Here is a 23,793-nt window from a genome sequence, read left to right on the forward strand (position 1 = left end):
AATCCTGACCCTATTAAAATGTAGAGTTTGATGGTTTTTAGTATGTTCGCAGAATTATGCAACCTCACCACAGGTTCAGAACAATTTAATCACCCAGGAAAATAGAGTCATTTTTAAAAGTCAGTTCCATTTCTCATTCACACCATTTATTTGTCATCTTTACTTCCTCATCAGAATCACTAAGATTTATCTACATGCTTGGTGGTTTGTTTTGTTTTTTATTTAATGTCAAAAAAATGTCTAGATTAAAAAAATTAATTTTTCTTTAAATTATTTCTACCTTTTATACCCAATAGTACATTCTTCCTTCCACATTTTGGATTTATTTTTGCTGTTGTTTTAGCTCCTTGCATTCTATACTGATTTTAATAATCTTTCTAGTATTTTAATATATCCATGCATGTTAGGCTTTAAAACTATATCTGAATGCAGTTTGATTACCACTTGTGGACTTTATAGTGTTCTAATTTTCATTCTCACTTAATGCGTATTCTAAGAATTTAATTCTTTAATGCTTGTTAATGGAGGTGACATTAAATTATATTCAGATACTTGATGATTATCCTATGTTAGTTTCAACCATTCTGACCAAACAATGGGGCCTGAATGTTTCTGCTTTTTCTAGAACTAATAATTTGGAAAAATATTCTTATCTCTCCTTGCTTTTCTGACAGCTGCACTTTCAACAATCCTCCAATATAGCCAAAGGTTTTCAGACTATTATTAATCTTTATGCAGCATAAAATATGAGATCTCAATGAAGACTATTCACATATACTTTTCCATTCTTTTTACTTCCACGCTAAATAATAATGAGTGATGGGAAAAGGCTTTCCTAAACTAATTACATTCATTTCTTTTTTCCACTATGAATTCTGATTTTGACACGGTATCGACAACATGGTTAAAAGTGCTTTCCATAAATAATACTGACAATTATGAAAATGAATGTATCAGTGATAGTATGGAATAACCTTTACTAAATATTAACTATGTGATAGAAATATTAAGTACTTTAAACATTTATTTAGTCATTGAATCCTCACAGCAAACCAATACATACAACATGACTATATATACTTATAGATAAGAAATAAATACAAACAATGGGTATGTTAGTAAAAAATAGAAAAAATCTGGTATGCTAAACAACTCTTTGACAAAAATTGTTACCTTTTAGTATGGAATTGAGATTAGGGCTATCAATGAAAAGGAACATTTTACAAGGACAAAATCTGGATAATATCAGCACTTAAAATAGATTTTTTAAAAGAAAAAATGAGCCTTCCAAGGTGAATTTTGGGTCATATTAATCAGGCAGCTTTTATAATTGCAGAAATTGTAATTCATCAGTAAGAATAATGATATCATTAAATTATAAAAATCTACATTTACTGAGGTGGCAATCATGATACATTTTGGTATGGCAAAAGTAAGTGAAAGTATAACATGTGGATCATGATTACACTTTATAAAACAAAGTCTGGTAGGATTTGCCAATTTCAGAGTCCTCATTTCCAGTTGCATAATTACAAGTAAGCTTTACTTTCTTTTTAACATGTTCTCATTTCCTGTTTTACAATAAGAAAGTATAAATTTTTGACATGAAACAAAAGGATTGCCATTGGCCTATAAAACAAAGTTCTAATTCCATTAGGAATTTAAAAATATTAAAGGTAACATGATTTAAGCAGTATGGTATTAGTGCAAGCACAAATATATAGATCAGAAAACACAGCACTAAATCACAATCAAATATAAACAAGAATATAACATATCATCAAGAAGGTTGAATAAAATAATGTGGAAGGAAAGAGTTATGGAATAACATGTTGAGATAAGACTTTGGGGGAAGGGAGTGGGGAAGAAGGAAACTGTTCATTTAGACCCTGATTCATATCTTAAAGTGAAATACATTTGTATCAAAACGTAAATATAGGGCAGGCAATGGCACAGTGGCAGAGTTCTCACCTGCCATGCCAGAGATCCGGGTTCAATTTCCAGTGCCTGCCCATGCAAAAAAAATAAAAATAAAAAAACACAAAAAACTTAAATATAAAATAAACTGTGAAGCAATTTTAACAATATTGAAAAGGGTAACTATCAAACATGAATATTGTATTCAAAATATTTGGAAAATGACAAGAGTTTCAATTTTTACTATTTATCAGTATGAATTCCCTGATGACGAATGAGGTCTGAGCCACTACTAAATGCCTTCCCACATTCCTTACAGTTATATGGTTTTTCACCAGTATGAATTCTAAGATGTCGAGTAAGGTTTGAGCATTTATTAAAGGCCTTTCCACATTCATAACATTCATATGGTTTTTCATCTGTATGAATTCTCTGATGTTGAAAAAGCTGTGAATTCTGAGTAAAGGCCTTCCCACATTCAAGACATTCAAAGGGTTTCTCACCAGCATGAATCCTCTGATGTTGACGAAGTTGTGAGCTCTGAGTAAAAGCCTTCCCACATTCCTTACAATCATAAGGTTTCTCACCAGTGTGAATTCTCTGATGATTAGTAAGTGCTGAGCCACTACTAAAGGCTTTGCCACATTCTTTGCATTCATAGGGTTTCTCACCAGTATGAATTCTCTGATGCTGAACAAGCTTTGAGCTCTGAGTAAAGGCCTTCCCACATTCCTTACATTCATAGGGTTTCTCACCTGTATGAATTCTCACATGTTGAAACAGTTGTGAGCTCTTAGTAAAGGCTTTCCCACATACTTTACATTCATAGGGTTTTTCACCGGTGTGAATTCTTTGATGGTCAACGAGATTTGAGCAATAACTAAATGCTTTCCCACATTCCTTACATTCGTAGGGTTTCTTACCAGTATGAATTCTTTGATGTTGAGAAAGGTACGAACTACAACTGAAGGCCTTTCCACATTCTTTACATTCAAAGGGTTTTTCCCCAGTATGAATTTTGAGATGTCGAGTAACATGTGACCCACAACTAAAGAATTTCCCACACTCCTTACATTCATAAGATTTTTCACCAATATGAATTTTCTGATGTTGAATAAATTGTGAGTTCTGACTAAAAGCCTTTCCACATTTCTTACATTCATAGTGTTTCTCTTCATTATTAATTATTTGTTGTAGAGTAAGGAAAGTATGTTGAATGTACGTGGGCATGTATTCATGAGAGAATATGTCTTGACTGAAATGCCCATTTTGATATTCCAACTGCCCTTCAAAATGGCTCCTATATTCCGAAACATCTCTGAAACTGGAGTACTCAAAGCCATGTCTTGTTAGTCCCATTATCTCCCTTTGGCATGATTCTATTTCATAAACTTCCTTCTTTAGAGATAATAACTTGGTTTCACACATTGATTCCAGATCTGAAAGAAATAAAATGTTAAACTTTATTCCTATTTTCAAAAAGTTAAACTTTCATAACAGCAATGGAAAAATTAAAGTAAAATAATATCTAGTCATAAATGACACAGTTCTCATATGCCTGTGTAATCTGAAAAATGGTTAAGAAATGCATAGAAAATAATGAGATATAATACTGGAAGTATAGGGAAGACATTATGGAAATAAATTACCACAATGATTCTCAAACACTGGTGTGAATCAGAGCCATCTGGAAAACTTGGGTCATCTTCCATAGTAAAAGATGATTATATATATAAAACAATAAATATGTATATAGACAGATATATGCATGCATGTATATGTAAATAAGGAGAGTGTGTCATCGTACAATATGTATTACAAAACATGGATTATTTTCTGACCTCCATTAAAGGTCTCTGAAGAAGAATAAATGCATATAGAAGATTCTTAGGCTCTTTTAAAGGATATATGGGATAAAATATGAAGAAGTATTAGAGAATCACTGACATTGGGTAATAGCCTGAGACAATTCTATGGTATTCAACTAATTTGCTGATAGTAGCAAATAGGGAAAACTCTTCTATGACTCTGTATTGGAGATTCAGTGAAAATTCATTTGCCTTGAAATTCTGTGATGTTAATCTTGGTAGGAGAGAGGAGAGCACTGCAGATGTTTCACATCAGTGACTGAAGAGGGAGGCAGCTAGAATTTAAGTCAGAAGGAAAGAAAATAAGATGGTGTAATTTACTGCCATGGGAAAATAATTGGAATCATAAGCACACTGATGACTGCTAAGCCCCAGCTCTAAGCTCTAATTTCTAAGGTAATTATTTAACCCCTCTGAGTGTCTTTCATCTATAAAAGTGAAAGAATCCTTCACTCATGATTACTGAGAGGATAAGGAAAAATGTACGTAAATGACTCAAAGTGCTCAGTCCTGGATTGTTATTATGGAAGAATTTCTTACCAAAAGTAGGAATATGAGGAAATTAATGGTTTTAGGATATCAAAGTGGAGACTGTTGGAACATCTCAAGTCAAAAACAGGGAATTCATATCAGCATGATTCTTTTCTCCTATATGCATAATAATCTTGCAATAAATATCATCTAATTCAGCTCTTAAGTAACACTTAAAACTGCCCTCTTCCATATCCACTGCAAATGCCCCCTTCTAAACATGAATAATGAAATGCATTAAATAGTCTCCTACCCCAGTCTTTCAATTAAGTTTTCACACCCACTGATCTATTCAGGCACCTAAACAATGTTTGGCCTGGCCCTCCCCTGCTCAAATTCCAAATTTCTCAAAATCACAAAGGCTGAATGATGTGGGTCCTATCTGCCTCTCTAACCTCCTCTCTCCCTATACTCCTACTTGATTATAAGCCTGACAACACTCGCTGCCTTTCAGTTCATTACACATAGGAAGTTCTTCTTCCCTATCAGGGAAGTCACAAGGCTTCATCCCTCTGCCTGGATCTTTGTCTTTATTAATACATCAAATAACCAGATCTAAGCTTATATAGCATGGCCAGCGACATTAGCTACTGCTCACCCTACTCTCTGTAACAGGGAAAGAGCAAATTACAAGGGATTGAACTGTATTTGTCTCTTGTTTCCAGCAGACACATGTTCAACCTTTGCTCACACATACACAAAAAAAGCCAGGAAAATTTTATTAAGCCTTTAAAAAAAAGTTAATATAAAATTACAGCAAAAATAAATAAAAGGAAACTGAACTTTAGAACACAGCTGGAACAATCTGCAGCAGAGGGTGAAAAAACTTAATTTAGTTGATTTTCTGTGGTTATTGGTTGTTCACTAGTCTCACAGTGATGGAAGTTGCACATTTTTTCAGAGGGACCAAGAAGCTGCTGGAGGTTTGGTTCTCCCAGCAACAGCCCAATGCAAACCAAGGCTCTGGGGATCTTTGCACCATCTCAGATCTGAGCAGGACATACTTTTGAAAGATGTGCAGTGTTCAATCATAAGTGTGAAAAAACATAAACAGGAAGCTCATGTACTCAGTAGGGTAGCATGTTTGTCTCCACAAGACATTTCATTGTGAACACATGTGGTACCACTCTCTTACTTTAAAGCATAGGTAACCCTGTTGAAGTTTGCTAGGCAATACAGTGGATTTGACTTAATTCAAAGCTTCTTTTATTCTCATAAGAATTTCATGAAGCCTTTTCACCAAGGTACCCATCTTTCTTCTAGGAAGAAAAAGGGTTTCTTAATGCAATTTTCCTAAATGGAGCAGCACATTGTATGGGACGGGTGATGTTTGACTTTTGGTACTTGTATACTCTGGATTTCCCAGAGAGTTGTGTAATCAGTCAGCCAGATGAAACCCTGGAAATTCTGATGGCTGAGCTTGACCCAGTAGTTATGGACCAGTTCTACCTGAAAGATGGTGTAACCACAAAGTATGTCACTCACAAGAGTGGTATTCATAACCGACACCAGGTTGTCATTGATGCCACACTGTTCAATCCTTGTGGATAGTCAATAAATGGAATGAAATCAGATGGAATTTATTGGACTATTTCCATCACTCCAGAACCAGAATTTTCTTATGTTAGCTTTGAAACAAACTTAAGTCAGACCTCCTATGATAACCTTATCAGGGAAGTTGTGAAGTCTTCAAGCCAGGAAAACTCATGACCACCTTTGTAAATCAGAGTTCCAAATCAAGCCAGGAAAATTCATGACCACCTTCTTTGTAAATCAGAGTTCCAAATATTACACAGTGCTTTCTTCACCCCAGGAGACTGAAGATTTTAAATGTCTGGATTGTCCAAGTGCTATGTTCAATGATTACAACTTTGTTTTTACCAGCTTTGCTAAGAATGAGCAACAACAGCAGAGTTAAGAAAAATAAAAAAAAAAAGAAGACATACATAGAAGAAGGTGGTGGCTGCTTTCTAGATATTTATACCAGGGGCCATGCTTTCCATAACCACCACCTTGCAATTGCAGGAAGCCCTAGTTGTAAACACAGTGTAATCATTTTGACTTGTATGAATTATATATCAAGGAATTAGATATTTTGCATAAACGCTCTCTTCTGTTTAGGTATTCTATACCACCCTTGCTGTGAAACGGAAGTACATGCAGAAAAACCCTTTTACTGTATGAAATTTTGTAACACTTGTGCAAATAATTTGTTTTATAAATAGTGCAACATTTCTCCAGGTACTAACCAAAATTCCCCCACAGACAAGACTGGTAGCCTCAGTACATGTGGCCTGAGCCTAACCATCTGGGACTGCTGTATTATGTTGCTGCCTGTATTTTATATTGAGTTACCTCTGGTTTCTAGAACATATTCTCTGCTAATGTTACTGAAACAACTTCCTACTTCATATAGATGTTTTTTGCAATAGCAATTAAAGTTTTTCTTCCATGAGTCAAATCCTCTTAAGAAAATGATTGCAGTTATTCATTTTGTGAACAATTTTAACACTATTGCCCCCTCTCTCTGTAGCCTTCACCATGGAGTCTCTTCCCCTCAGACCCCCAAATAAAGCAATACACTGTTACACTATTGGGACAGGGGAGGGGACCCTGGTCCCAATTTTCTTTTAAGACCAAGTAATTTTATTGGCAGATGGTGACAAAAATAAACATTAGAGTATTGCAGCTTGAGATTAGGGTGCATGGGCAGAACTGTATGGAAATCTTAAACATGCCCTGTTCCTCAGTGAATCATAAATGAGATTAGCTCATCACCAGCACCATGCTTTTATTATAAATGACGTTTGTCACAAAATTTACTAGCAGGAAGATTTAGCTTAAGGATTGTACTGGATTCAGTAAGTCAAGTCAGTTTAGATCACTCACTTTAACTTTTACTTTAGCAAACATTTCCACTAATTCCCATTAATGATACATTGGAAGCTTTGGTTCAAAGCAGAATCAGTGCCTTTTCTACGCTGTGACTTAAAGTTTTGTGACTTTGTGATGTGTATAACAGTATTCTGACTGCATCTGTTCTTCTCAGTGGTGTTCCTTTCATCATGATTTGGTAGAATAAATGAAGTGAATGCTCAGAATGACAGTTTTCTAGGTTATTCAGGCCTTCACAGTGAAGCAGAATGCTAGTCATAAAACAACACAAAATTCCAAAAAAGTGGGAAATGATAAGAAATACAGGCTGTCAAGAGCAGGCATCTTTTAAATAAATTCTGTGGAATTTAAGCAGCTGAGAGAACAGTGAAGCTAACTAAATTCTGCATTCTTATCCTCAATATATATTTTAAGTTCAATCTGGATTGGTCCCACAGTGTTCTGTTCCTTCAGTTACTTACAGACGAAATACGTTCTTGTATCACTGTTCCTAAAAAAACCCAGCTTGATTTGAAATCAGGTGTTTGAAACACTGTTCTGACTGATTTTGAGCATATTATTAAAAGTTTCATCAAAAAAGCATAAAGTCAATGTGTAATCAGTTTGATTCTGTAAGTAGTATAGCATACAATGTTTTGGTGCTTTTGTTTCTTGAGGACCAACACTCGAAGTGGATTTTGTTCTTTAACAGTATCCTAGTAGATCTGATGATATCGTTGGCTTGAGATCTGAATTGTTTTAAAAAGCAGAATTCTGCCTAATGATAAAGTATATAAAATTCAACTGAAGAAAGCCTAGGAAAAGGAAAACAGTAGACTGGATAGTAATCTAATTCTTAATGTAGCAGATTTTAGTGCCATAAATTCTCTCCTCATAATGCTGGATTTAAATCAGTTGAAATGTATTTCTGTACCACAATTTATGCTTTAATAAAAGTTTGCTTAATACATAAGAAACAAAAAAAGAACAAACAAGATCTAGCAGTGAACCTAGTACTACAGTAATTATGAAACAGTAATGAGCATAAATGATATTTCAAAATGTTTTCATATGAAATGATATGAAAATATCTGTGATTTCCACTCATGTCAAAGTCACAGGAACTGCTACTACTACTATGATTTGTTGCATACATCATAATAGGAGGAAATAGTAAATTTAAATTAGAGGTTATTAAAAAGAAATATCTTTTTTTTTCTTTTCATTCAGATTCATGAACCCCCTAAATTCTATCCAGAACAGTCCAAGGTTAGGAACCTCTGAGCTAGAGTGATCCTTAAAAACATGATCATGTCACTCCTCTGTTTAAATCATCCAATCACTTTTCATCTCATTCAAAATAAAATTCAAAGCCTATACCAAGTCCCATAAGACCCCCCAAAATCTGCATGCACCATCCTTCCCACACTCAGCACAGAAACACAGATACTCCCTGCCATTTTGATGGTCTTCTCTTATACATTTCCCTCTTCCCTCCCTCTGCTCCAGTCACAGTGGTGGGTACCAACAAGCTCCTACCTCAGTGACTTTGCTCTTTCATCAAATATTCACATCATCTGTTTCCTCACTTTCTTTAGTCTCTATTGAAATATCTCATCATCAGAAAGGCCTCTTCTAGCCTCCTGTAGCATCTATTGCCATATGACATACTAAATATGTATGTTTGATACATGTTTATTTTCTTTCTTACCTTCTAGAAAGTAGGCTCTAGAAGTGCAGAGCTTGAATCTTTTACTCAATACTATATCCCCAGCACATGGATCAATGATTGGTAAATAGCAGTTTTCAATAAGTACTCTTCAAATTCTACTCCTTCATTCCAAATCTCTTCTTCTCTGCCACCACTTCCTTTTCAATACAGGCACAGAACTTTTTACCCCAACATTGTCTCTATATATCATGACTGCAATCACCTCCAAGGACCCAACCACAACTTCAAAATGGATTAATTCCACTTCTACATATTTCTGCCATGCTCCCTAATTGACTTTCTCTTTTACTGGAGTCTACTTTATGGATACATTTTAGCACCACTTCTAGACTCTGAATTCTTAATACATGACATAATTAGTAAACTGCAGCACCTGGAAGATACCTTTGCCCAAATTAGGAAATCATAACTGTTAAAGGAAAACTCCAAAACAAGTTGATGAAATGAATCATTGGTAGGCAGCCATAAAAATTATCACACTGGGACAGGGGAGGTACAGACATAATCAAACACACATAGCAACACACACACACAGACACACGTACATTATTTTGGAGGTGGTAACAGAAAAATTTATATAAGTCTAATGTATCTAAAAAAGGTTAAAAGTTTGAGAGGAAGTGAAAGGAATCTTCTGACTGAAATTCAGAGCAGTATTGAAGAAAAAATACTGAAGAAGCAGTATTTAAGAAGAAAGTGTGCTAAGTGGGGGAAGGGATAAAATAGGTCATCTGAAAGCTCAGGTTAAAAAGAATTACTTTTCTCCACAGGCCTAGGGTCTTAATGGGATCTTCCAAGATAACTTATCAAAGATGCTATGTCCTCAATAACCAGCTGAGTTAATATCTATACAGTCTTGCTTCTATTCAATCATCTCTCACTTACCTGAACACAGGCCTCTTGTCAGCTCTTTGCCAACCATCCAGGGTTCTTTCCCTTGTTCCAATAAGGAAATCACTTGAGGCTTAGGAATGTAAAGTCCTGCTCACAAGAAAAGATTTAGAACATGGTTATGCTGTGGGTATCCCAGAAATCAGATCTAGTCCCTTGATGATCAAGGGTGAGATGCCACTACAAGGTCAACCAAGAAAAGTTGAAGATGAAGCTCCAGTATAGCCTATTTGGGTTGCATTTCCTGCTCTTTCTTCTTATTCCAACTCAAACCATTTATTTGGAAACAGGAGGCAGAAATTCAATTGGTAATTTGAAAAGTAGCTGAGAAATTCACTGTGGAAGAAGCTGACATTCCAGAGAGAGGACTACGAATTACTGGTATAGTTTCCCTTACCGATTGAAACCAAATTGCTGTAGTTCTCCAACATCACATCTCTGTACAAGTCCTTCTGACTAGGGTCCAGGAATCCCCACTCCTCCTGAGAGAAGTCTATGGACACATCACTGAACATCAATGATTCCTGAAACAATAAGTATATATATGACTTAAGTAATAAAATAAATACTTCTGAGACTATTGTGTTTTTATTATGGATAAAAATAAATAGTAACTATATTGGTGTCACTGGGAACCAATATCTTTAGATCTCAGGAATATATGAAACAATGACCAACCCAGAAGCAATGAGCACTCTAGTGGCTAGATTTTGGTCTCTAAATACTATTTTCAAACCAAAGCAATCAGGTTCTTTGTAGAAAGAACGCATTTCAGGATTGAGTTGGAAATGCACAGGATGAGCATGCCAGAAAGCAAGGAAGCTACCAAAAACAATTAGAAGTATGTCTAAAAGATTCAGAAGCCTTAAAGATGCTCCCTTGGGCCAGAAATTGGGCAAACTGAGCACCAAATTATAAAGATAATAGATGCAATCGATTGCTCCCATCAAAAATGTTTAGATCATAGAATGCTTAAATCATAAATTCACAATGATATTAGAAAAATTCCGTGGTCACCTTTGGAGGATGCTAAGAAGCCAACACATTATTTTGAAAACTGGTTAATAAAGGGAAAGAATCTTTCCTACATGAACTGTCCTTCAGCATAACTAAATAGTTGATGAGAAGTTTTAATTTACAGATAGAAGCATTATGTCTAATATATGAGACAGACAATTAAAATATCATTTTGCAACTGCTAATAAATTAATGGATCTAGATAATGGTTGCCAATGGCTACTATCACAAGAAGAGAGATAACCAGATATAATGTGCCTCTTACTGGAATTAAACATCATTACCTATGAAATAGTCTTATCAAAACTCCCAACTGAATCCAATCAAGCTTCTACAACTAACTATCAATTTATAGGAAATACTTAAACGATAGCAGGATGCAATCAGCAAAATTTAGACAGTGGACAACTGAACGAGTTTATTTTTTCTTTCACAACAACAAAAACTCCCCAGAAAGAAAGTACAGAAAGGCCATTAACCAATTGCAATGTACAGGCCTAATTCAAACAAATAGTTTAAGAGAAATGAGACAATAATAGAAATTTGAACACAGACTAGATACTGATGATATTAACAAGATTATTGTTATTTTTTTTAGAGGCAGTAGTGGCATAAGGGTTATATTTTTAAAATAATCCTTATGTTTAAGAAATACATAACAATTTGTATTTGTTTCAAATTAATCTGAGGTGAGAATGGGGGTAGGAGAAAAGCCCATGGATCAAAAAAGTGGGGCTATAGATGAAATAACATTTACTCTGAGTTGATAATTATTGAAGTTGGAAGATTTCATATGACTAGTCTACTTTCTTTTTAATATGTCTGATATTTCCCATAATGAGTTTTTACATAAAGCGCAGCAATATTTACAATAGAAAATTTGCAAAGTCCTGATCATGATTTAAACAAAAAAGGTGATAACGACCCTGCTGTCAGGAAAGGAAGTAGACATATATATATATATATATATATATATATATATATATATATATATATACACACAGAGCCTGCAAGTACATTACTAAAAATTGCTGAAAATTGATTATCAAGAAAGAGAAATATAGGAATATAAATTAGAAACATGGGATAAATTCCATTGGCATCAGCTAAAAAGAGTTGATGGTATCTGCCATTCTGGAGGAGGACTCATTTCCTTTCATGGTTGTCATTTCATGGGGCAGGGCCCTACTCTTTTAACACTCCTTTAATTTTTAACATATAATATTTGACAAAAAAAGTTAAAACAGCTCTATCTCTGAAAAATAATTACTTTCTCATAAATTCTAGTTCACTCTTCTGACATACTGTTAAAAGAATTATTTCCTATTACTACAAATTATTTAATAATTATCATTTTATTGGTATAGAATTTTCTGCAACATAGATATTACTGGGTAAGATTTATAAAGTTCCTTTGAGCTCTCACAGTATGATCTCAACAACATATACACTGAGCTGAACTCAATCCATGATTCCTACCCTTATATATGAGGTAAAGAAAATCAGTATCGCTGATTCATAGAGAAATTCCTCATGATCCACACTTCCTGTTGAACCACAAATTAGACTTTTCCACTGGATGCCCTAGCAGAGTAGCAGAGCTCTGTATCAGCCACCAATATAACCCATAATTCCCAAACAATCACAAACCAAGAGAATCTTGGCTTTTTCACTTTTCTTGCCAGCTAGACAACTCATACCTCCACCTCAACAAATCACTGTCTATACAGGACAAGTACATTTTACAGATTTGTTTTTGTTTCCTTTAAGAGAATGCATTTCTTCTCCATCCTGATCCCTGGCAGAGGGCGAAGGAAGGAGATGCTAAATGTTTTATTGAATGAAAATAGTAAAGCTAGTGGAAAAGATGAGGGAGCACTCAGGGATGTTTTATGGTACTATCTGGCTAGAGTGAAAGGAAATGAGGACCAGAATCCTTCAGGGAGATCCAGTTAGCCAGAAATGCTAGAATAAGAATGGCAAATGTTTGTACGCTTTTTTGTTTTTTTTAAAGAAGATGACAACTGAATGTCATAAAGACAAGAAAAAGCATCATCTCACCTGGTCCATGGCTATTCTATTGCAGGAAATGATCAGTTTTCCTCAGGGCCCTTCTGAGAAAAAGGAGTGTTCTGAGAAGGCAGGACTGGGGAAGCAAAGAAATATACTAAAACCACACTGGCCTAATAGTTCTCAGACTGACCAGATAAAACTAACTCCACTTTCTTATGCCATAACTCTAGTGAGTGGGAGCATGGAATAAATCCTACCTTTTCCCAACCTTAGAAACCCCTGGCTCTAGCTAAAACAAAATAAGTACTAGGTAGCTGGATCTGAGTGATGATAAGGACTCAGATTTTCCCTAGACACCCAAACAACCCAGGTTCCTGCCTCAGCCCAGGGACGCAGATCAGACTTGGCCTACCTCAATGAGGATATTGGCCTGGATACAAGAAAGAGCTGCTATGACCTCCCTTCTTAGCAGCCCTCAGATCCCTAGGCTAGACACCAACCTGGTGCCCTTGGGCTTGAAACACAGTGCCCTGAGACCAGCAGGACTAAAAACTTCCCAAATCACATATTATCACTTCCCAAGTGCAAGACAATCAGGCAATCTCCCCCACCACGCACATAGCACTACTCATTCTCACCCTTCTAGCTCTGTTCTGTTTTTTTAAAAAAATTAACTTTGCATATGTGTTTTTACCATGCAAAAAATCAAAACTATCAACTTTTCTTTTTATAGCTTCTAGGTAAGTACTTTCTCACCCTATCCTATCCATATTTATATTTACATAAATTTCTTTCTTCTATAATTTCTTAGGGTTTCATTTGATACACTTAAATCTCCAATTTGAACTTTATTTTGATATAAGTTAAGAAGCTAACATAATTTTTCCCCTGGAGGGCTACCCAGGTGTTCCAAAGTCACATAGCAATAATACAGTATTTCAGCAAACCTAAAATGTATTTTATATACCATGAAGGAAAAAAAAAGTTACTGACTTCAGATACAATAGGACCTCCTTTTACATGACCAATACGTTCCAAGACCCTTCACATAAGTTGAAAGTTGTGCATAAGAGCAAACCCCATACTTAATCAATATTTCTTATACAAACATTTATCACACATTTTTTTATAAATAAGGCAAATAAACACTCTAGCAACAATAAGTAAACAAAATTAATCATAGAAATAATTTTAAAAAACTGTAATTCTCTCTGCCTTTATTTTTTGATTGCCAATCACATATACCTGAACTCACGTGTGTTGAATTCATGTAAAACAAGGTCACTGTATATTAAAATGAGAACAAAAAAAAAATTGAGCCTTAGAGCAGGTAACTAAGGAGCATATCCTATTGATTTAAATATGACCATTAATCATAGATAACACATATTTGGATCTACTCGTGGTTCTTCTATTTTAGCTCAGTGATCCATCTGTCTATTCATTTGCCAGTATCAGACTCAGTATTTATTATAATTTAAAAACATGTTTTGATGTCTGGTACAGGTTGAGTTTTGTCCCACAAAAAGACATGCTCAAGTCTTAACCCTGGTCCAAAAAATGTGACTCTATTTGGGAATACGATCTTTGAATTCAGAAAGAATTCTGAATAGCTGCAGATACCTGTCATGCCCACAGTCCATCTCCTATGGAATGAGGTGCCCACTTGAAATGTAAAAATTTTCTTTAAGTTTTTAAAACGTCAATTTTGCTTATTATTACATAATATACTTTTTATTGTGGAACTGTCTCAGATTTAATAACTTCTTCAATTAATTCCTAAGCCCTTGTCCCCAGTAATCTATCCAAATATGAGAAAGTTTTGAATTCTCTGAATTAAAGTTATTTGAATTGTGCAGATGAAAAACATTAGCTGAAAGCCTGGAGTTTCCTACAAGAGAAAATCAGGATGAGAATCAGTCTCTCGAGTTTTGCTGGGATTAAATCTTTTCTATTTTAATTTATTCCCCAATTCATTTGCCTGACCAAAACCATGTAACAATGCTTTGGTTCTCATCCATTAGACACTCAAAATGTTCATTCCACCCTCAGTTTCCTTTCCATAATAGGAATACAGGGTTATTGCCTATTCTAACACTAATGGGAATGCTTTTGAGGGAAGCAACTGATGAGAGTGGAAATTACATTAGAAAGTGATTCTAAAGAATTTGTTTTTTTTTAATTTCAGCAAAAGAGTTTACCTTACATTTATTTGCAAGCACTAATTTAATGAAAAAAACCTTAATATTCTTGCCTAACACTTGTTATAAAAAACTCTGTGTTCAGCATTTCCAGATCACCTTATAATCCTACATTTTTTACCTTAATTTTTTTCAATAATAGGTCATTGGTAAAAATTCAGAATTCATGTTTGAATTGCGTGGTAAAGCATACTTGTTGGAGATATTCCCCTGGCTTGTATTTCTAAGATGAACTCCAGCTGAAGATTTTTTCACTTTGAATTAAAATATATTTTTTTCTTTATTAGAGAAGCTGTGGATTTACAGATCATGCATTAGTAGTGAGTAGTCATCAGGGAAGCACACAAGCAGTGAAAAGTTTGTGTAACCATATACTATGAATATTTCTGCTGCTCTTCCTTGTACCATGGTAAAGTCTGCCTCTACTACCAGTTAACTGAAACATGCTCTGCGAAAGGCTGTAAATCCATAATGGTAAACTACAGAAAAATTTTAATAAGTGCACAAAAGAGGAAGATGAATAGTTTTGCTTTGCTTTCAGTTGTACTAATTAGGGAGTTATTACATATGGATTTTTTTTCTCATCGTATTATTTTATTTCGGGTATAAAATACTTGTTTCTATCTGCACAAGCTAGAAAGAATAAACTCAGGAACTTTGAAAAAGTCAGTTTGCCCTAGAAAAAGGAAAACCTGCACCAAAAACAGGAAGGTACCATTTTATGTGTGGTCTCACGCAATAACCCAAGATAGAAAGAGGATTCCACAGTTTATCAGTACTTCTGGACACACAAAAACCAAGTAGAAATAGGGTTCAAGAAAATAATAAATCAGCTGAACGTTCCAAATGAGATCTAACTGCATACTTAATCCATTATCACCTAAGAAATGCAAACTCTACTAACAATATTAACCCCCTAATAATTGTAATTGTAATTAGAGGTAGATTTAAAATTTTTAAAACACAAATAGCTCAGGTCAATATATTTTCATGACAGAAATGAGTTGTAATAAAATTGCAGCCCATCCAAAACTTAAAACACTTATGTCCAGTAAAGAAACTGAATTACAAAAATAAAAACAAAATTGAATATCTAAAAAAAGCTGCTCAGCTCAGTTTCCAGCCATCTTATATTGTGCAAGTAAGTACCAACTACGAATTAATCAATTGAGATTCAGCCTTAAAGCTAGTCTGTGGTTGGTTTTTCTTTTGTCTATTTCTTTCACATCTGGTATGTCTTATCTTTTTTATTCTTTAAGCTTTGCTAGGAATTTGTCATTTTATTAATTCCCCCCCTGAAAAAAAAACTCTTTTTTAAAAAAATTTTTATTGATTTTCCCTATTACATATTCATTGGATATTTTAATGGATATAGATACATTCAATATATATATTTCATGTATATAAGAATGAGCTTATTCCCTTTTTCTTTTAATTTACTGTAATTTTTTCTTCTGCTTTACAGCACCCCACAAATTTTGACATGTTACATTTTCATTATCATTCAGTTAAAAATAATTTTAATTTCCACTGCAATTTCTTCTTTGATTCTTTGGCTATTTAGAAATACACTGCTTAAATCCCAAATACTGGATTTGGGTATCTTTTGCTTCTGACTTCCAGCTTAATTCCACTGTGCTTAGAAAACATACAGTATTAATTCAGTCCTTTGAAACTTGTTGAGACTTGCCTTATGGTCCAACATATGAACAATGTGGATCATGTTTCATATGGATTTGAAAATAACATGCATTCTGTAGTTTAAGGTACAGTTCTATATATGTCAATTAGGTTAAGTCTGTCAATCACGTCATGCAGAACTTCTATATCTTTACTAATTTTATACTGATTGTTGTATCAGGTAATGCTAAAATCTCCCATTATGATTGTGATTTGTCTACTTTTAGATCTGTTAAAAACATTTAAAGCTTTTATATGAGGGCATTTACATTTAGAACTGTATGTCTTCTTGATGGATTGACCATTTTATTATGAAATATCTTGCGTAATTTCTAGTAAATCTTGTCCAAAACTTTATTCTCATATGCTGCAAGTTAGGAGTATAAATTAGTACAACCATTTTAGAAAACTATTTGTCAATATCAACTAAAGCTGAATATAAATATAACCTGTGACCCAGCAATTTCACTCCCAGGAAGATACCCAACAGAAGTGCATTAGCATATGCACAAAAAGGCAGGTACGAGAATTTTCATAGCAGCATTGTTCATAGTAGTTCCCAACTGGAAACAACCTAAATGCTTCTGGAGTGCTGGCAGTGTTCTATTTTCTGATCTGATTTGAGCTCTGGTTAAATGAATTGCTCCCCAGCAACTTCATTTTTATGTTTATACACCACTAAAACATGCCTGTGTGCACCAGAGAACTTGTACAAAAATGTTCAGAACAGCACTTTTATAATAGCCCCAAACTGGAAACAACCAACTGTCTACGAGTAGCTATAAGTAATCAAAAATTAGAGACAACCAACTGTCTGAACTACAAGTATATTTTGAAAAACAAGGGTGAACCTTACAAACATAATACTGGGTAGGAAAAACAGAACTTAAAAGAACATTACAGGGTGCATTCAGTGGTAGAATGTTCACCTTCCATGTGGACCATGTACCCAAGAGAAAAAAAAAGATTACACAGCACAATTTATTTGTATACATACTGTTTTTTTTAAAGCAAAACTAAATTATATTGTTTAGGATGTGGTAAATTGTATTTTTAAGAAAGAAGATAATTATCACTAACATCAGGGTAAGGGTTATCTAAAGAGGTGGGGAAAATAGGCTTATTCTAGGTAAAGATAAATAGGGGGCTTCTGGATTGCTAATGAAGTTTAAGTTTTGTTATATATAGGTTCCCTTCATAATCACTTTTAAAACTATATGTCTATATTTTAAGCACTTTTCTGTATGTTTTATTCTGTACGTTTTATTCAAGAATAAAAAAAGAAAACTACATAATAGTTACATATAATTTTTAGTGAAAATACAAGAAAATAAATGTTAATACAGTAATATTCCAATCTTGAAAATAATGTATACTATGCATTCATAGGAAACTTATTGGAAGGAAATAGTTCAAACAGTGGTCTGAGTGATAGAGTTTTACTTTTGTTCTAACTTCCTATTTTTCAAGTTCTTTAAAATAACGTAAAAACAAGAAACAAAAATGTAGTACACAGGAAAAACTGATATTTTCCAAATTAAGTTATGAACATTATGTAGAGGAAAGTCGGAGAGGATCCTGGGATCTGTGTGTCCAACCCAACGGCTTCCCATCATTTTCTTGAATGGAAATGAGTAGGAACCAAGTCATTTGATGCTCTGTGCTACACAAGATGGTCCAGAAGAAGGAAAGCAAAAAGGAAACCTTAGCGCACCTGGTACATGGCTTGGTCAACAGCCATTCTTCCTTCCTCCTCTGGGGACCTCTCTAAGAACAGAGCTGAGGAAGGAGAACGGAATTATGAGACACCAGGCCTATTTTGCCTCTCAGACTAACCAGAGAAGAGGTCAGTCAGGACCCACCCCTATGGAGAAAGGCAAGTTAGAGCAGAGCCATCTGGGCCATCCTGATTATTCCTAGTGTCACGGAGAAGGGGTGAAGTCTGTGCTGTCCAAGCCCAGAATCTGTAATAATCTCACAGGTATCTCTTGGGACAGGGCACTGAAGTCACAAGAGCAGTCACAAGCACCCAATACCCACATACCCAATACTGTACCGAACAATCATTCACCCAACCATGGGGACCCAGATAGTCAAACACATAAAATCACAGGTACATCTCACCCATTCAATGGCATTATACATTGTCACACAGCCATAATCTCACACCCAACCCTGGGAGGGTATATTGGGAGGGGAGAGAGTCGTGTCACACACAGTCACACCCACACAGCTAGACTCCTCAAACTCAGCACCACATACAATCATATAACACTACATGTAGTTACAATACCACACACTACAGGTCACATAGTTACAACTCACTCCTACACACACACACACACACACACAATATAACACATCCGCATCATTAAGGCATACACAATGTCACTTTGGCACAACTTTATTGGCATCCCCAACCGCAGTTACAGAATCACACTCGCACATACTCTCACATAGTCACAGACATCCTGTTATATTTAGTAGTGCTTACTTACACACAAACACAATCACACACTACACTGGAAAACACACAATCATAGCTGCTTAATCACAGATTCTCTGCACACACTTGCACACCCAACAATATCACACAGTTACATGATCTCAATCATTGTTCCACCATGAGGACACAGGTACAGTTGCACATACAGCTCCACGCACGACAGAATCAGGATTCACCCTCCTCAGAGTCGCAGAAGTCCGACCTCACACACACACAGGCATAAGCACACAAAGTCACCATCACACACGACATCCCATACCTCGCGCCCCTACTCCAGTCTGACCCGCTCACTCCGCCCGAGGGCCTGGACCCGCCCGCCAGCCACTTCAGTCCCGGGAAGACGCACCTGCGAAGCCTAGTCGAGCCCCAGCAACACAGGCCGATCACCGCGCACCTCCCCTTCAAGGGGGACTGCGGGTCCTTCGGTGACGGAAGCAGCTGCTCTTCTCCCGCGCAGGCCTCCGGGAAACGTAGTCCCGAGTCGGACCCGAGCAAACATGACGGCCTCTGGCCCCCGTGTTCCAGCTAGTTCCCGGCCTGAGCCAGGCTGCTTGCTACCTCTGCTGCCCGCCTAGAATTTCGCCCCAGGGTTTCTCCGAGATTCAGAAGCAGACTCGCAGTTAGGGTCCCACTCGAGGTCACCACCACATCTTGAGTATAAACTTCCACGTACCCGGCCTCCTCTTTCCTCAGGACGCAGCATGTTTTCCTAAAAACAAGGAAAGGACGCCATATTCGCATAGGGTGTTGATTCGGGCAACAAGAACTTCTGGGAAATGTAGTCCCGAACCGGAAAAGGTGCTCAGGCTCAAGGGAGAGAATGTGGTAAGTAGTCTTAACTGACTTTCTTCTCTCAGCTTGCGAATGTCCACAGTAAAGCGTGCTACCGCGCCCCGAATCTTCTAGGAGTCTTAGTGACTAACTAGAGCGCATGGGTGAGAGTGACACGGGACCAGCGCGGCGCTGGGAAGTGAAACTTGGGAGTCTCACACCGTAACCGCACCACGGAAACTGAAGAACCGCGTCCAGCTGTGTGTGTGTGTGTGTGTGTGTGTGTGTGTGTGTGTGTGTGTGTGTGTGTGTGTGTGTGTGTGTGTGTGTGTGGATACCAATGCGTGTAAGACGGTAGGTGAAATGGGTTAGTTACTTAGTCTCTCTTCATTTGGAAAACGATAATACTAGTAGGTGCATTTCTTGGGATCATCATTTTTATTCGACTATTTGGAAAAGCAAGAAGCAAACCAATAAGTCTGATACATGTTTTAAAACATGATTTTTATAAAATACGATCTCAATTCTTTGAGATGTGTCTGTGGATCCCACACCCTTCACTGTCTTACAGACATTGTTTTTACATTTACAACCTCCTTCTGTAGTATTTGGAGTTGCACTTTATTCCTTTCCAGCCCTCCCTGGGTTGATAACTAACTCCCCTGTTCTAGTTTGCTAGCTGCCAGAATGCAATGTGACAGAATGGCTTTTAAAAAGGGGAATTTAATAAGGTGTAGTTTACAGTTCTAAGGCCAAGAAAATGGCCCAATTAAAGCAAGGCTATAAAAATGTCCAAATTAAGGCACCAAGAAAATGTTACCAAGAAAGACCAATGGATTCAGCTTTTCTCTCTCAACTGAGAAGGCGCGTGGCAAGCTTGGGGATAGTCAGCTAGCTTTCTCTCTCGACTTCTTGTTTCATGCCCTGGGGCTGGGCGTTCTCCATCTCCAAAGGTCACTAACTGGTGGACTCTGTAGTTCTCTCAGCTTTGTGGCTCTGTTCTGCTCTGCTGTGTCTTTCTTGTGGCTCTAAAAAGGGACTCTCTCCAAAAAACTTTTTCTCAGTTTTGATCAATATTATTGTCTTATAATAGTGTAAAATTTCTCCACAATATTATTTACCATGAGAGATTAGTGGAACAGAGGCAAAAACAAAACAGAACAAAAGAGCCCAAGAAAGAGTGTGAGACTCAAATATTGTTTTGGTCCCCAACCAAGTTGCCATACAGATAAAAACACTAAAATCTACCTTTTCCCCAGGCTGGCATGAATTTATTCAGTAAGTAAAGGCTAGTGTAATTATGACAAAAGGGATTTGGGGAGTTCAGAGATGACTAGGGCCAGCCAGTAAAATGAGGATCTGGACTAGGATCACTTGAAAACCAGGGGCAGTAATAGAAAGGATTTATGTCCCTGTCTCCCTGGGTCTTCACATGACCTTCTTATAAGAACACAAGTTATTGGAATCGGGGCCCACCCCAATCCACTATGACTTCATCTTAACTTGATTACATATGCAAAGACTATTTTTCAATAAGATCACATTCACCTTACCAGGTGTTAGGTCTTCAACATATCACATGTACGGGTCTATTCAGATTTTCTATTTCTTTTTCAGTCAGTTTTGGTAGGTTGTGTCTTTGAAATTTGCCTTTTTATCCAGGTAATCTAATCTAATGATCTGATACTATAGTCCAGGTAATCTAATAATACTGACATGATTTTTATAGTATTCTTTTATTTATAATCCTTTTTATTTCTGTAAAGTTGGGATTAATGTCCTCTCTTGCATTCATAATTTTAGTAATATGTGTGTGTGTGTGTGTGTGTGTGTGTGTGTGTGTGCTTTCCCCCTTGGTCAGTTTAGCTAAAGGTTTGTTAATTTCTTTGATCTTTTGAAGGAACCAACTTTTTATTAGAGAAGTTATATATAGGTTTACAGAAAAATCACATTACCAGACAAAGGCAGTGGATTTTTTGCCTGATGCTTTCAATGACCAATTCCTGAGACACTGAGATTTCAAAGAAAGAGTTTATTGCTAGGCGTGAAGCAGGAGATCAGATGGCCTATTGGCTCCAAAATCTGTCTACCTGAACTGCAGTAATTCTGATAGTTTTATAGTATCAAATATGGGCAGATTTTAGGATAATGAGTACAATGGTTCCAGATGATGTAATTATAGGTGATTTAGTTATTGAGCATGTGCAGATTGACTACATGCTTAGTCACAAAATATATTAAGAAAACAGAAGCCTTAATATGATGATGGGCAAGATTTTTAGTAGTATAATGAGGTATAAGTCACTTTTAGGTTAAAGTCTAAGTGACTGTGCATGTCAGGCAGGCCCAATTTGGTTAGATCCAGCTTCTGTTATCAAGATAACTTTGGACTTGAGGTGGTTTGGTTCATGGCTGATCCAAGACCCTTCACTGATAAACACTAGGGGTTGTCTTTGGTGATCATAAGACCCTAAAGTCGAAAAACTGGAAAAAATGGGGACTAGTAAGGGTCAGTCACAAGGTTTTTAGAATCACAAGGGTACAAGATAAAAGTTATACAATCATCAAAAATCAGGGCAATAGATTATAGTTGATTAAGTGGTTACAGATAAGTGTTTGCCAACAATTCCTATAGCTTCGGAGAAGGTTAAAGGAGAAGAAGAAGGGATAACAGAGAAAATGGGATTTAACAAAAGAGTATGGCTGCTGGATCACTGTATTAATACTCCTAGCCACCAGTGTTTTGGAGCAGCTAGAAGGAAAAATCTGAGATGGTGGAATGATAGCCCATGACAGACTCTGGGATCTGTTCTATAACTATTTGTTGAAGTGTGCTTTGAAAATTATTGCTTTTCTTTTCTTTGCTTTGTATATGTGTTATATTTTACAATTAAAAAAACCATTTTTATAAAAGTCGCTAAGCAGTAAAAAAGAGGGTTAGTCACAAGGTTTTAAAATCACAAGGGCAAACTTGGAATATGTCATTGGTAACAGAGACCAGCAGGAGTTAGAAACAGGGTAAGATAATGGGTAATTGGAGCTGAAGGGATACAGACTGTGCAACAGGACTAGATACAAAAACTCAAAAATGGACAGCACAATAATACCTAATTGTAATGTAATTATGTTAAAACACTGAATGAAGCTGCAAAAAAAAAAAATCACAAGGGCAGAAGTAAAGGCTACACAGACATTTTCAGAGATCAAGGCAGCTGAAGTATAGTTCAGAGATTTCAGGTATTTCCCTCTGTCTACTCTATTATACCAGAAAGTAAAAAGAAATAGCTATATAATGATACAGTAATCATAATCATCCCTTAAATCCTAACTTCTGAGTTACAATCATGCAGAAAATACAGAATTACCAAATACCCATACCCCCATTATTAACACCTTGCATTGGTGTGCTGCATTTGTTACAAATGATGACAGAATATTATTGTAATTGTATTATTAACTTTAGTCTATGGTTTACATTAGCATTCTCCATTTGTGTTGTACAGTCCTATGTGTTTCTTTTAAACTTTTATCCTGGTAACATAACATAAAATCTAAGCTTTCCCCTTTTAACCACATTCAAATATATAATTTAGTGCTGTTAATTGTGCTCACAATGTTGTCAAACTAACAGCACTATCCATTACCAGAACTTCTCATCACTCCAAATAGAAACCACACAATGTAAGCATTAATTCCCATCCCTTACCCCCACTCTAGCCTCTGATAAACTGTATTCTAGTTTTTGACTCTATGAATTTGCTTATTGTAATTATTTTATATCAGTGAGATCAT

At 36.0% G+C, this 23,793-nt stretch overlaps 2 protein-coding genes and 1 pseudogene across 5 annotated transcripts in view; 2 read left to right on the top strand and 1 right to left on the bottom strand.

Moving 5' to 3' along the window:
- Positions 1-1,006: 1,006 nt before the first annotated feature.
- LOC143660064 (uncharacterized) lies at positions 1,007-20,170 on the bottom strand. Of its 4 annotated transcripts, XM_077133463.1 has the most exons (5): positions 19,577-20,169; positions 18,439-18,503; positions 10,211-10,337; positions 9,808-9,903; positions 1,007-3,356 (listed from the first exon to the last, which is right to left on the bottom strand). In XM_077133463.1, exons 2-5 carry the CDS (start codon positions 18,463-18,465, stop codon positions 2,161-2,163), a joined length of 1,446 nt encoding a protein of 481 aa, XP_076989578.1. In that variant the 5' UTR covers positions 18,466-18,503; positions 19,577-20,169; the 3' UTR covers positions 1,007-2,160. The 4 variants fall into 4 exon arrangements, with proteins under 4 accessions (XP_076989578.1, XP_076989577.1, XP_076989579.1 ...); XM_077133462.1 differs by lacking the exon at positions 18,439-18,503 and having other exon boundaries at positions 19,904-20,169; XM_077133464.1 differs by lacking the exon at positions 18,439-18,503.
- LOC143660091 (S-adenosylmethionine decarboxylase proenzyme-like) lies at positions 5,195-6,234 on the top strand (annotated as a pseudogene).
- The window catches only part of LOC143660037 (uncharacterized), a 142,364-nt gene continuing 138,233 nt past the window's right edge, over positions 19,663-23,793 (top strand). The window contains exon 1 of the mRNA XM_077133380.1: positions 19,663-20,055. The gene's annotated coding sequence lies outside the window, so the exon portion shown is untranslated. The remainder of the gene's footprint in view (positions 20,056-23,793) is intronic.

Source organism: Tamandua tetradactyla, chromosome 16 (assembly GCF_023851605.1).
Source record: "Tamandua tetradactyla isolate mTamTet1 chromosome 16, mTamTet1.pri, whole genome shotgun sequence".
NCBI lineage: Eukaryota > Metazoa > Chordata > Mammalia > Pilosa > Myrmecophagidae > Tamandua > Tamandua tetradactyla.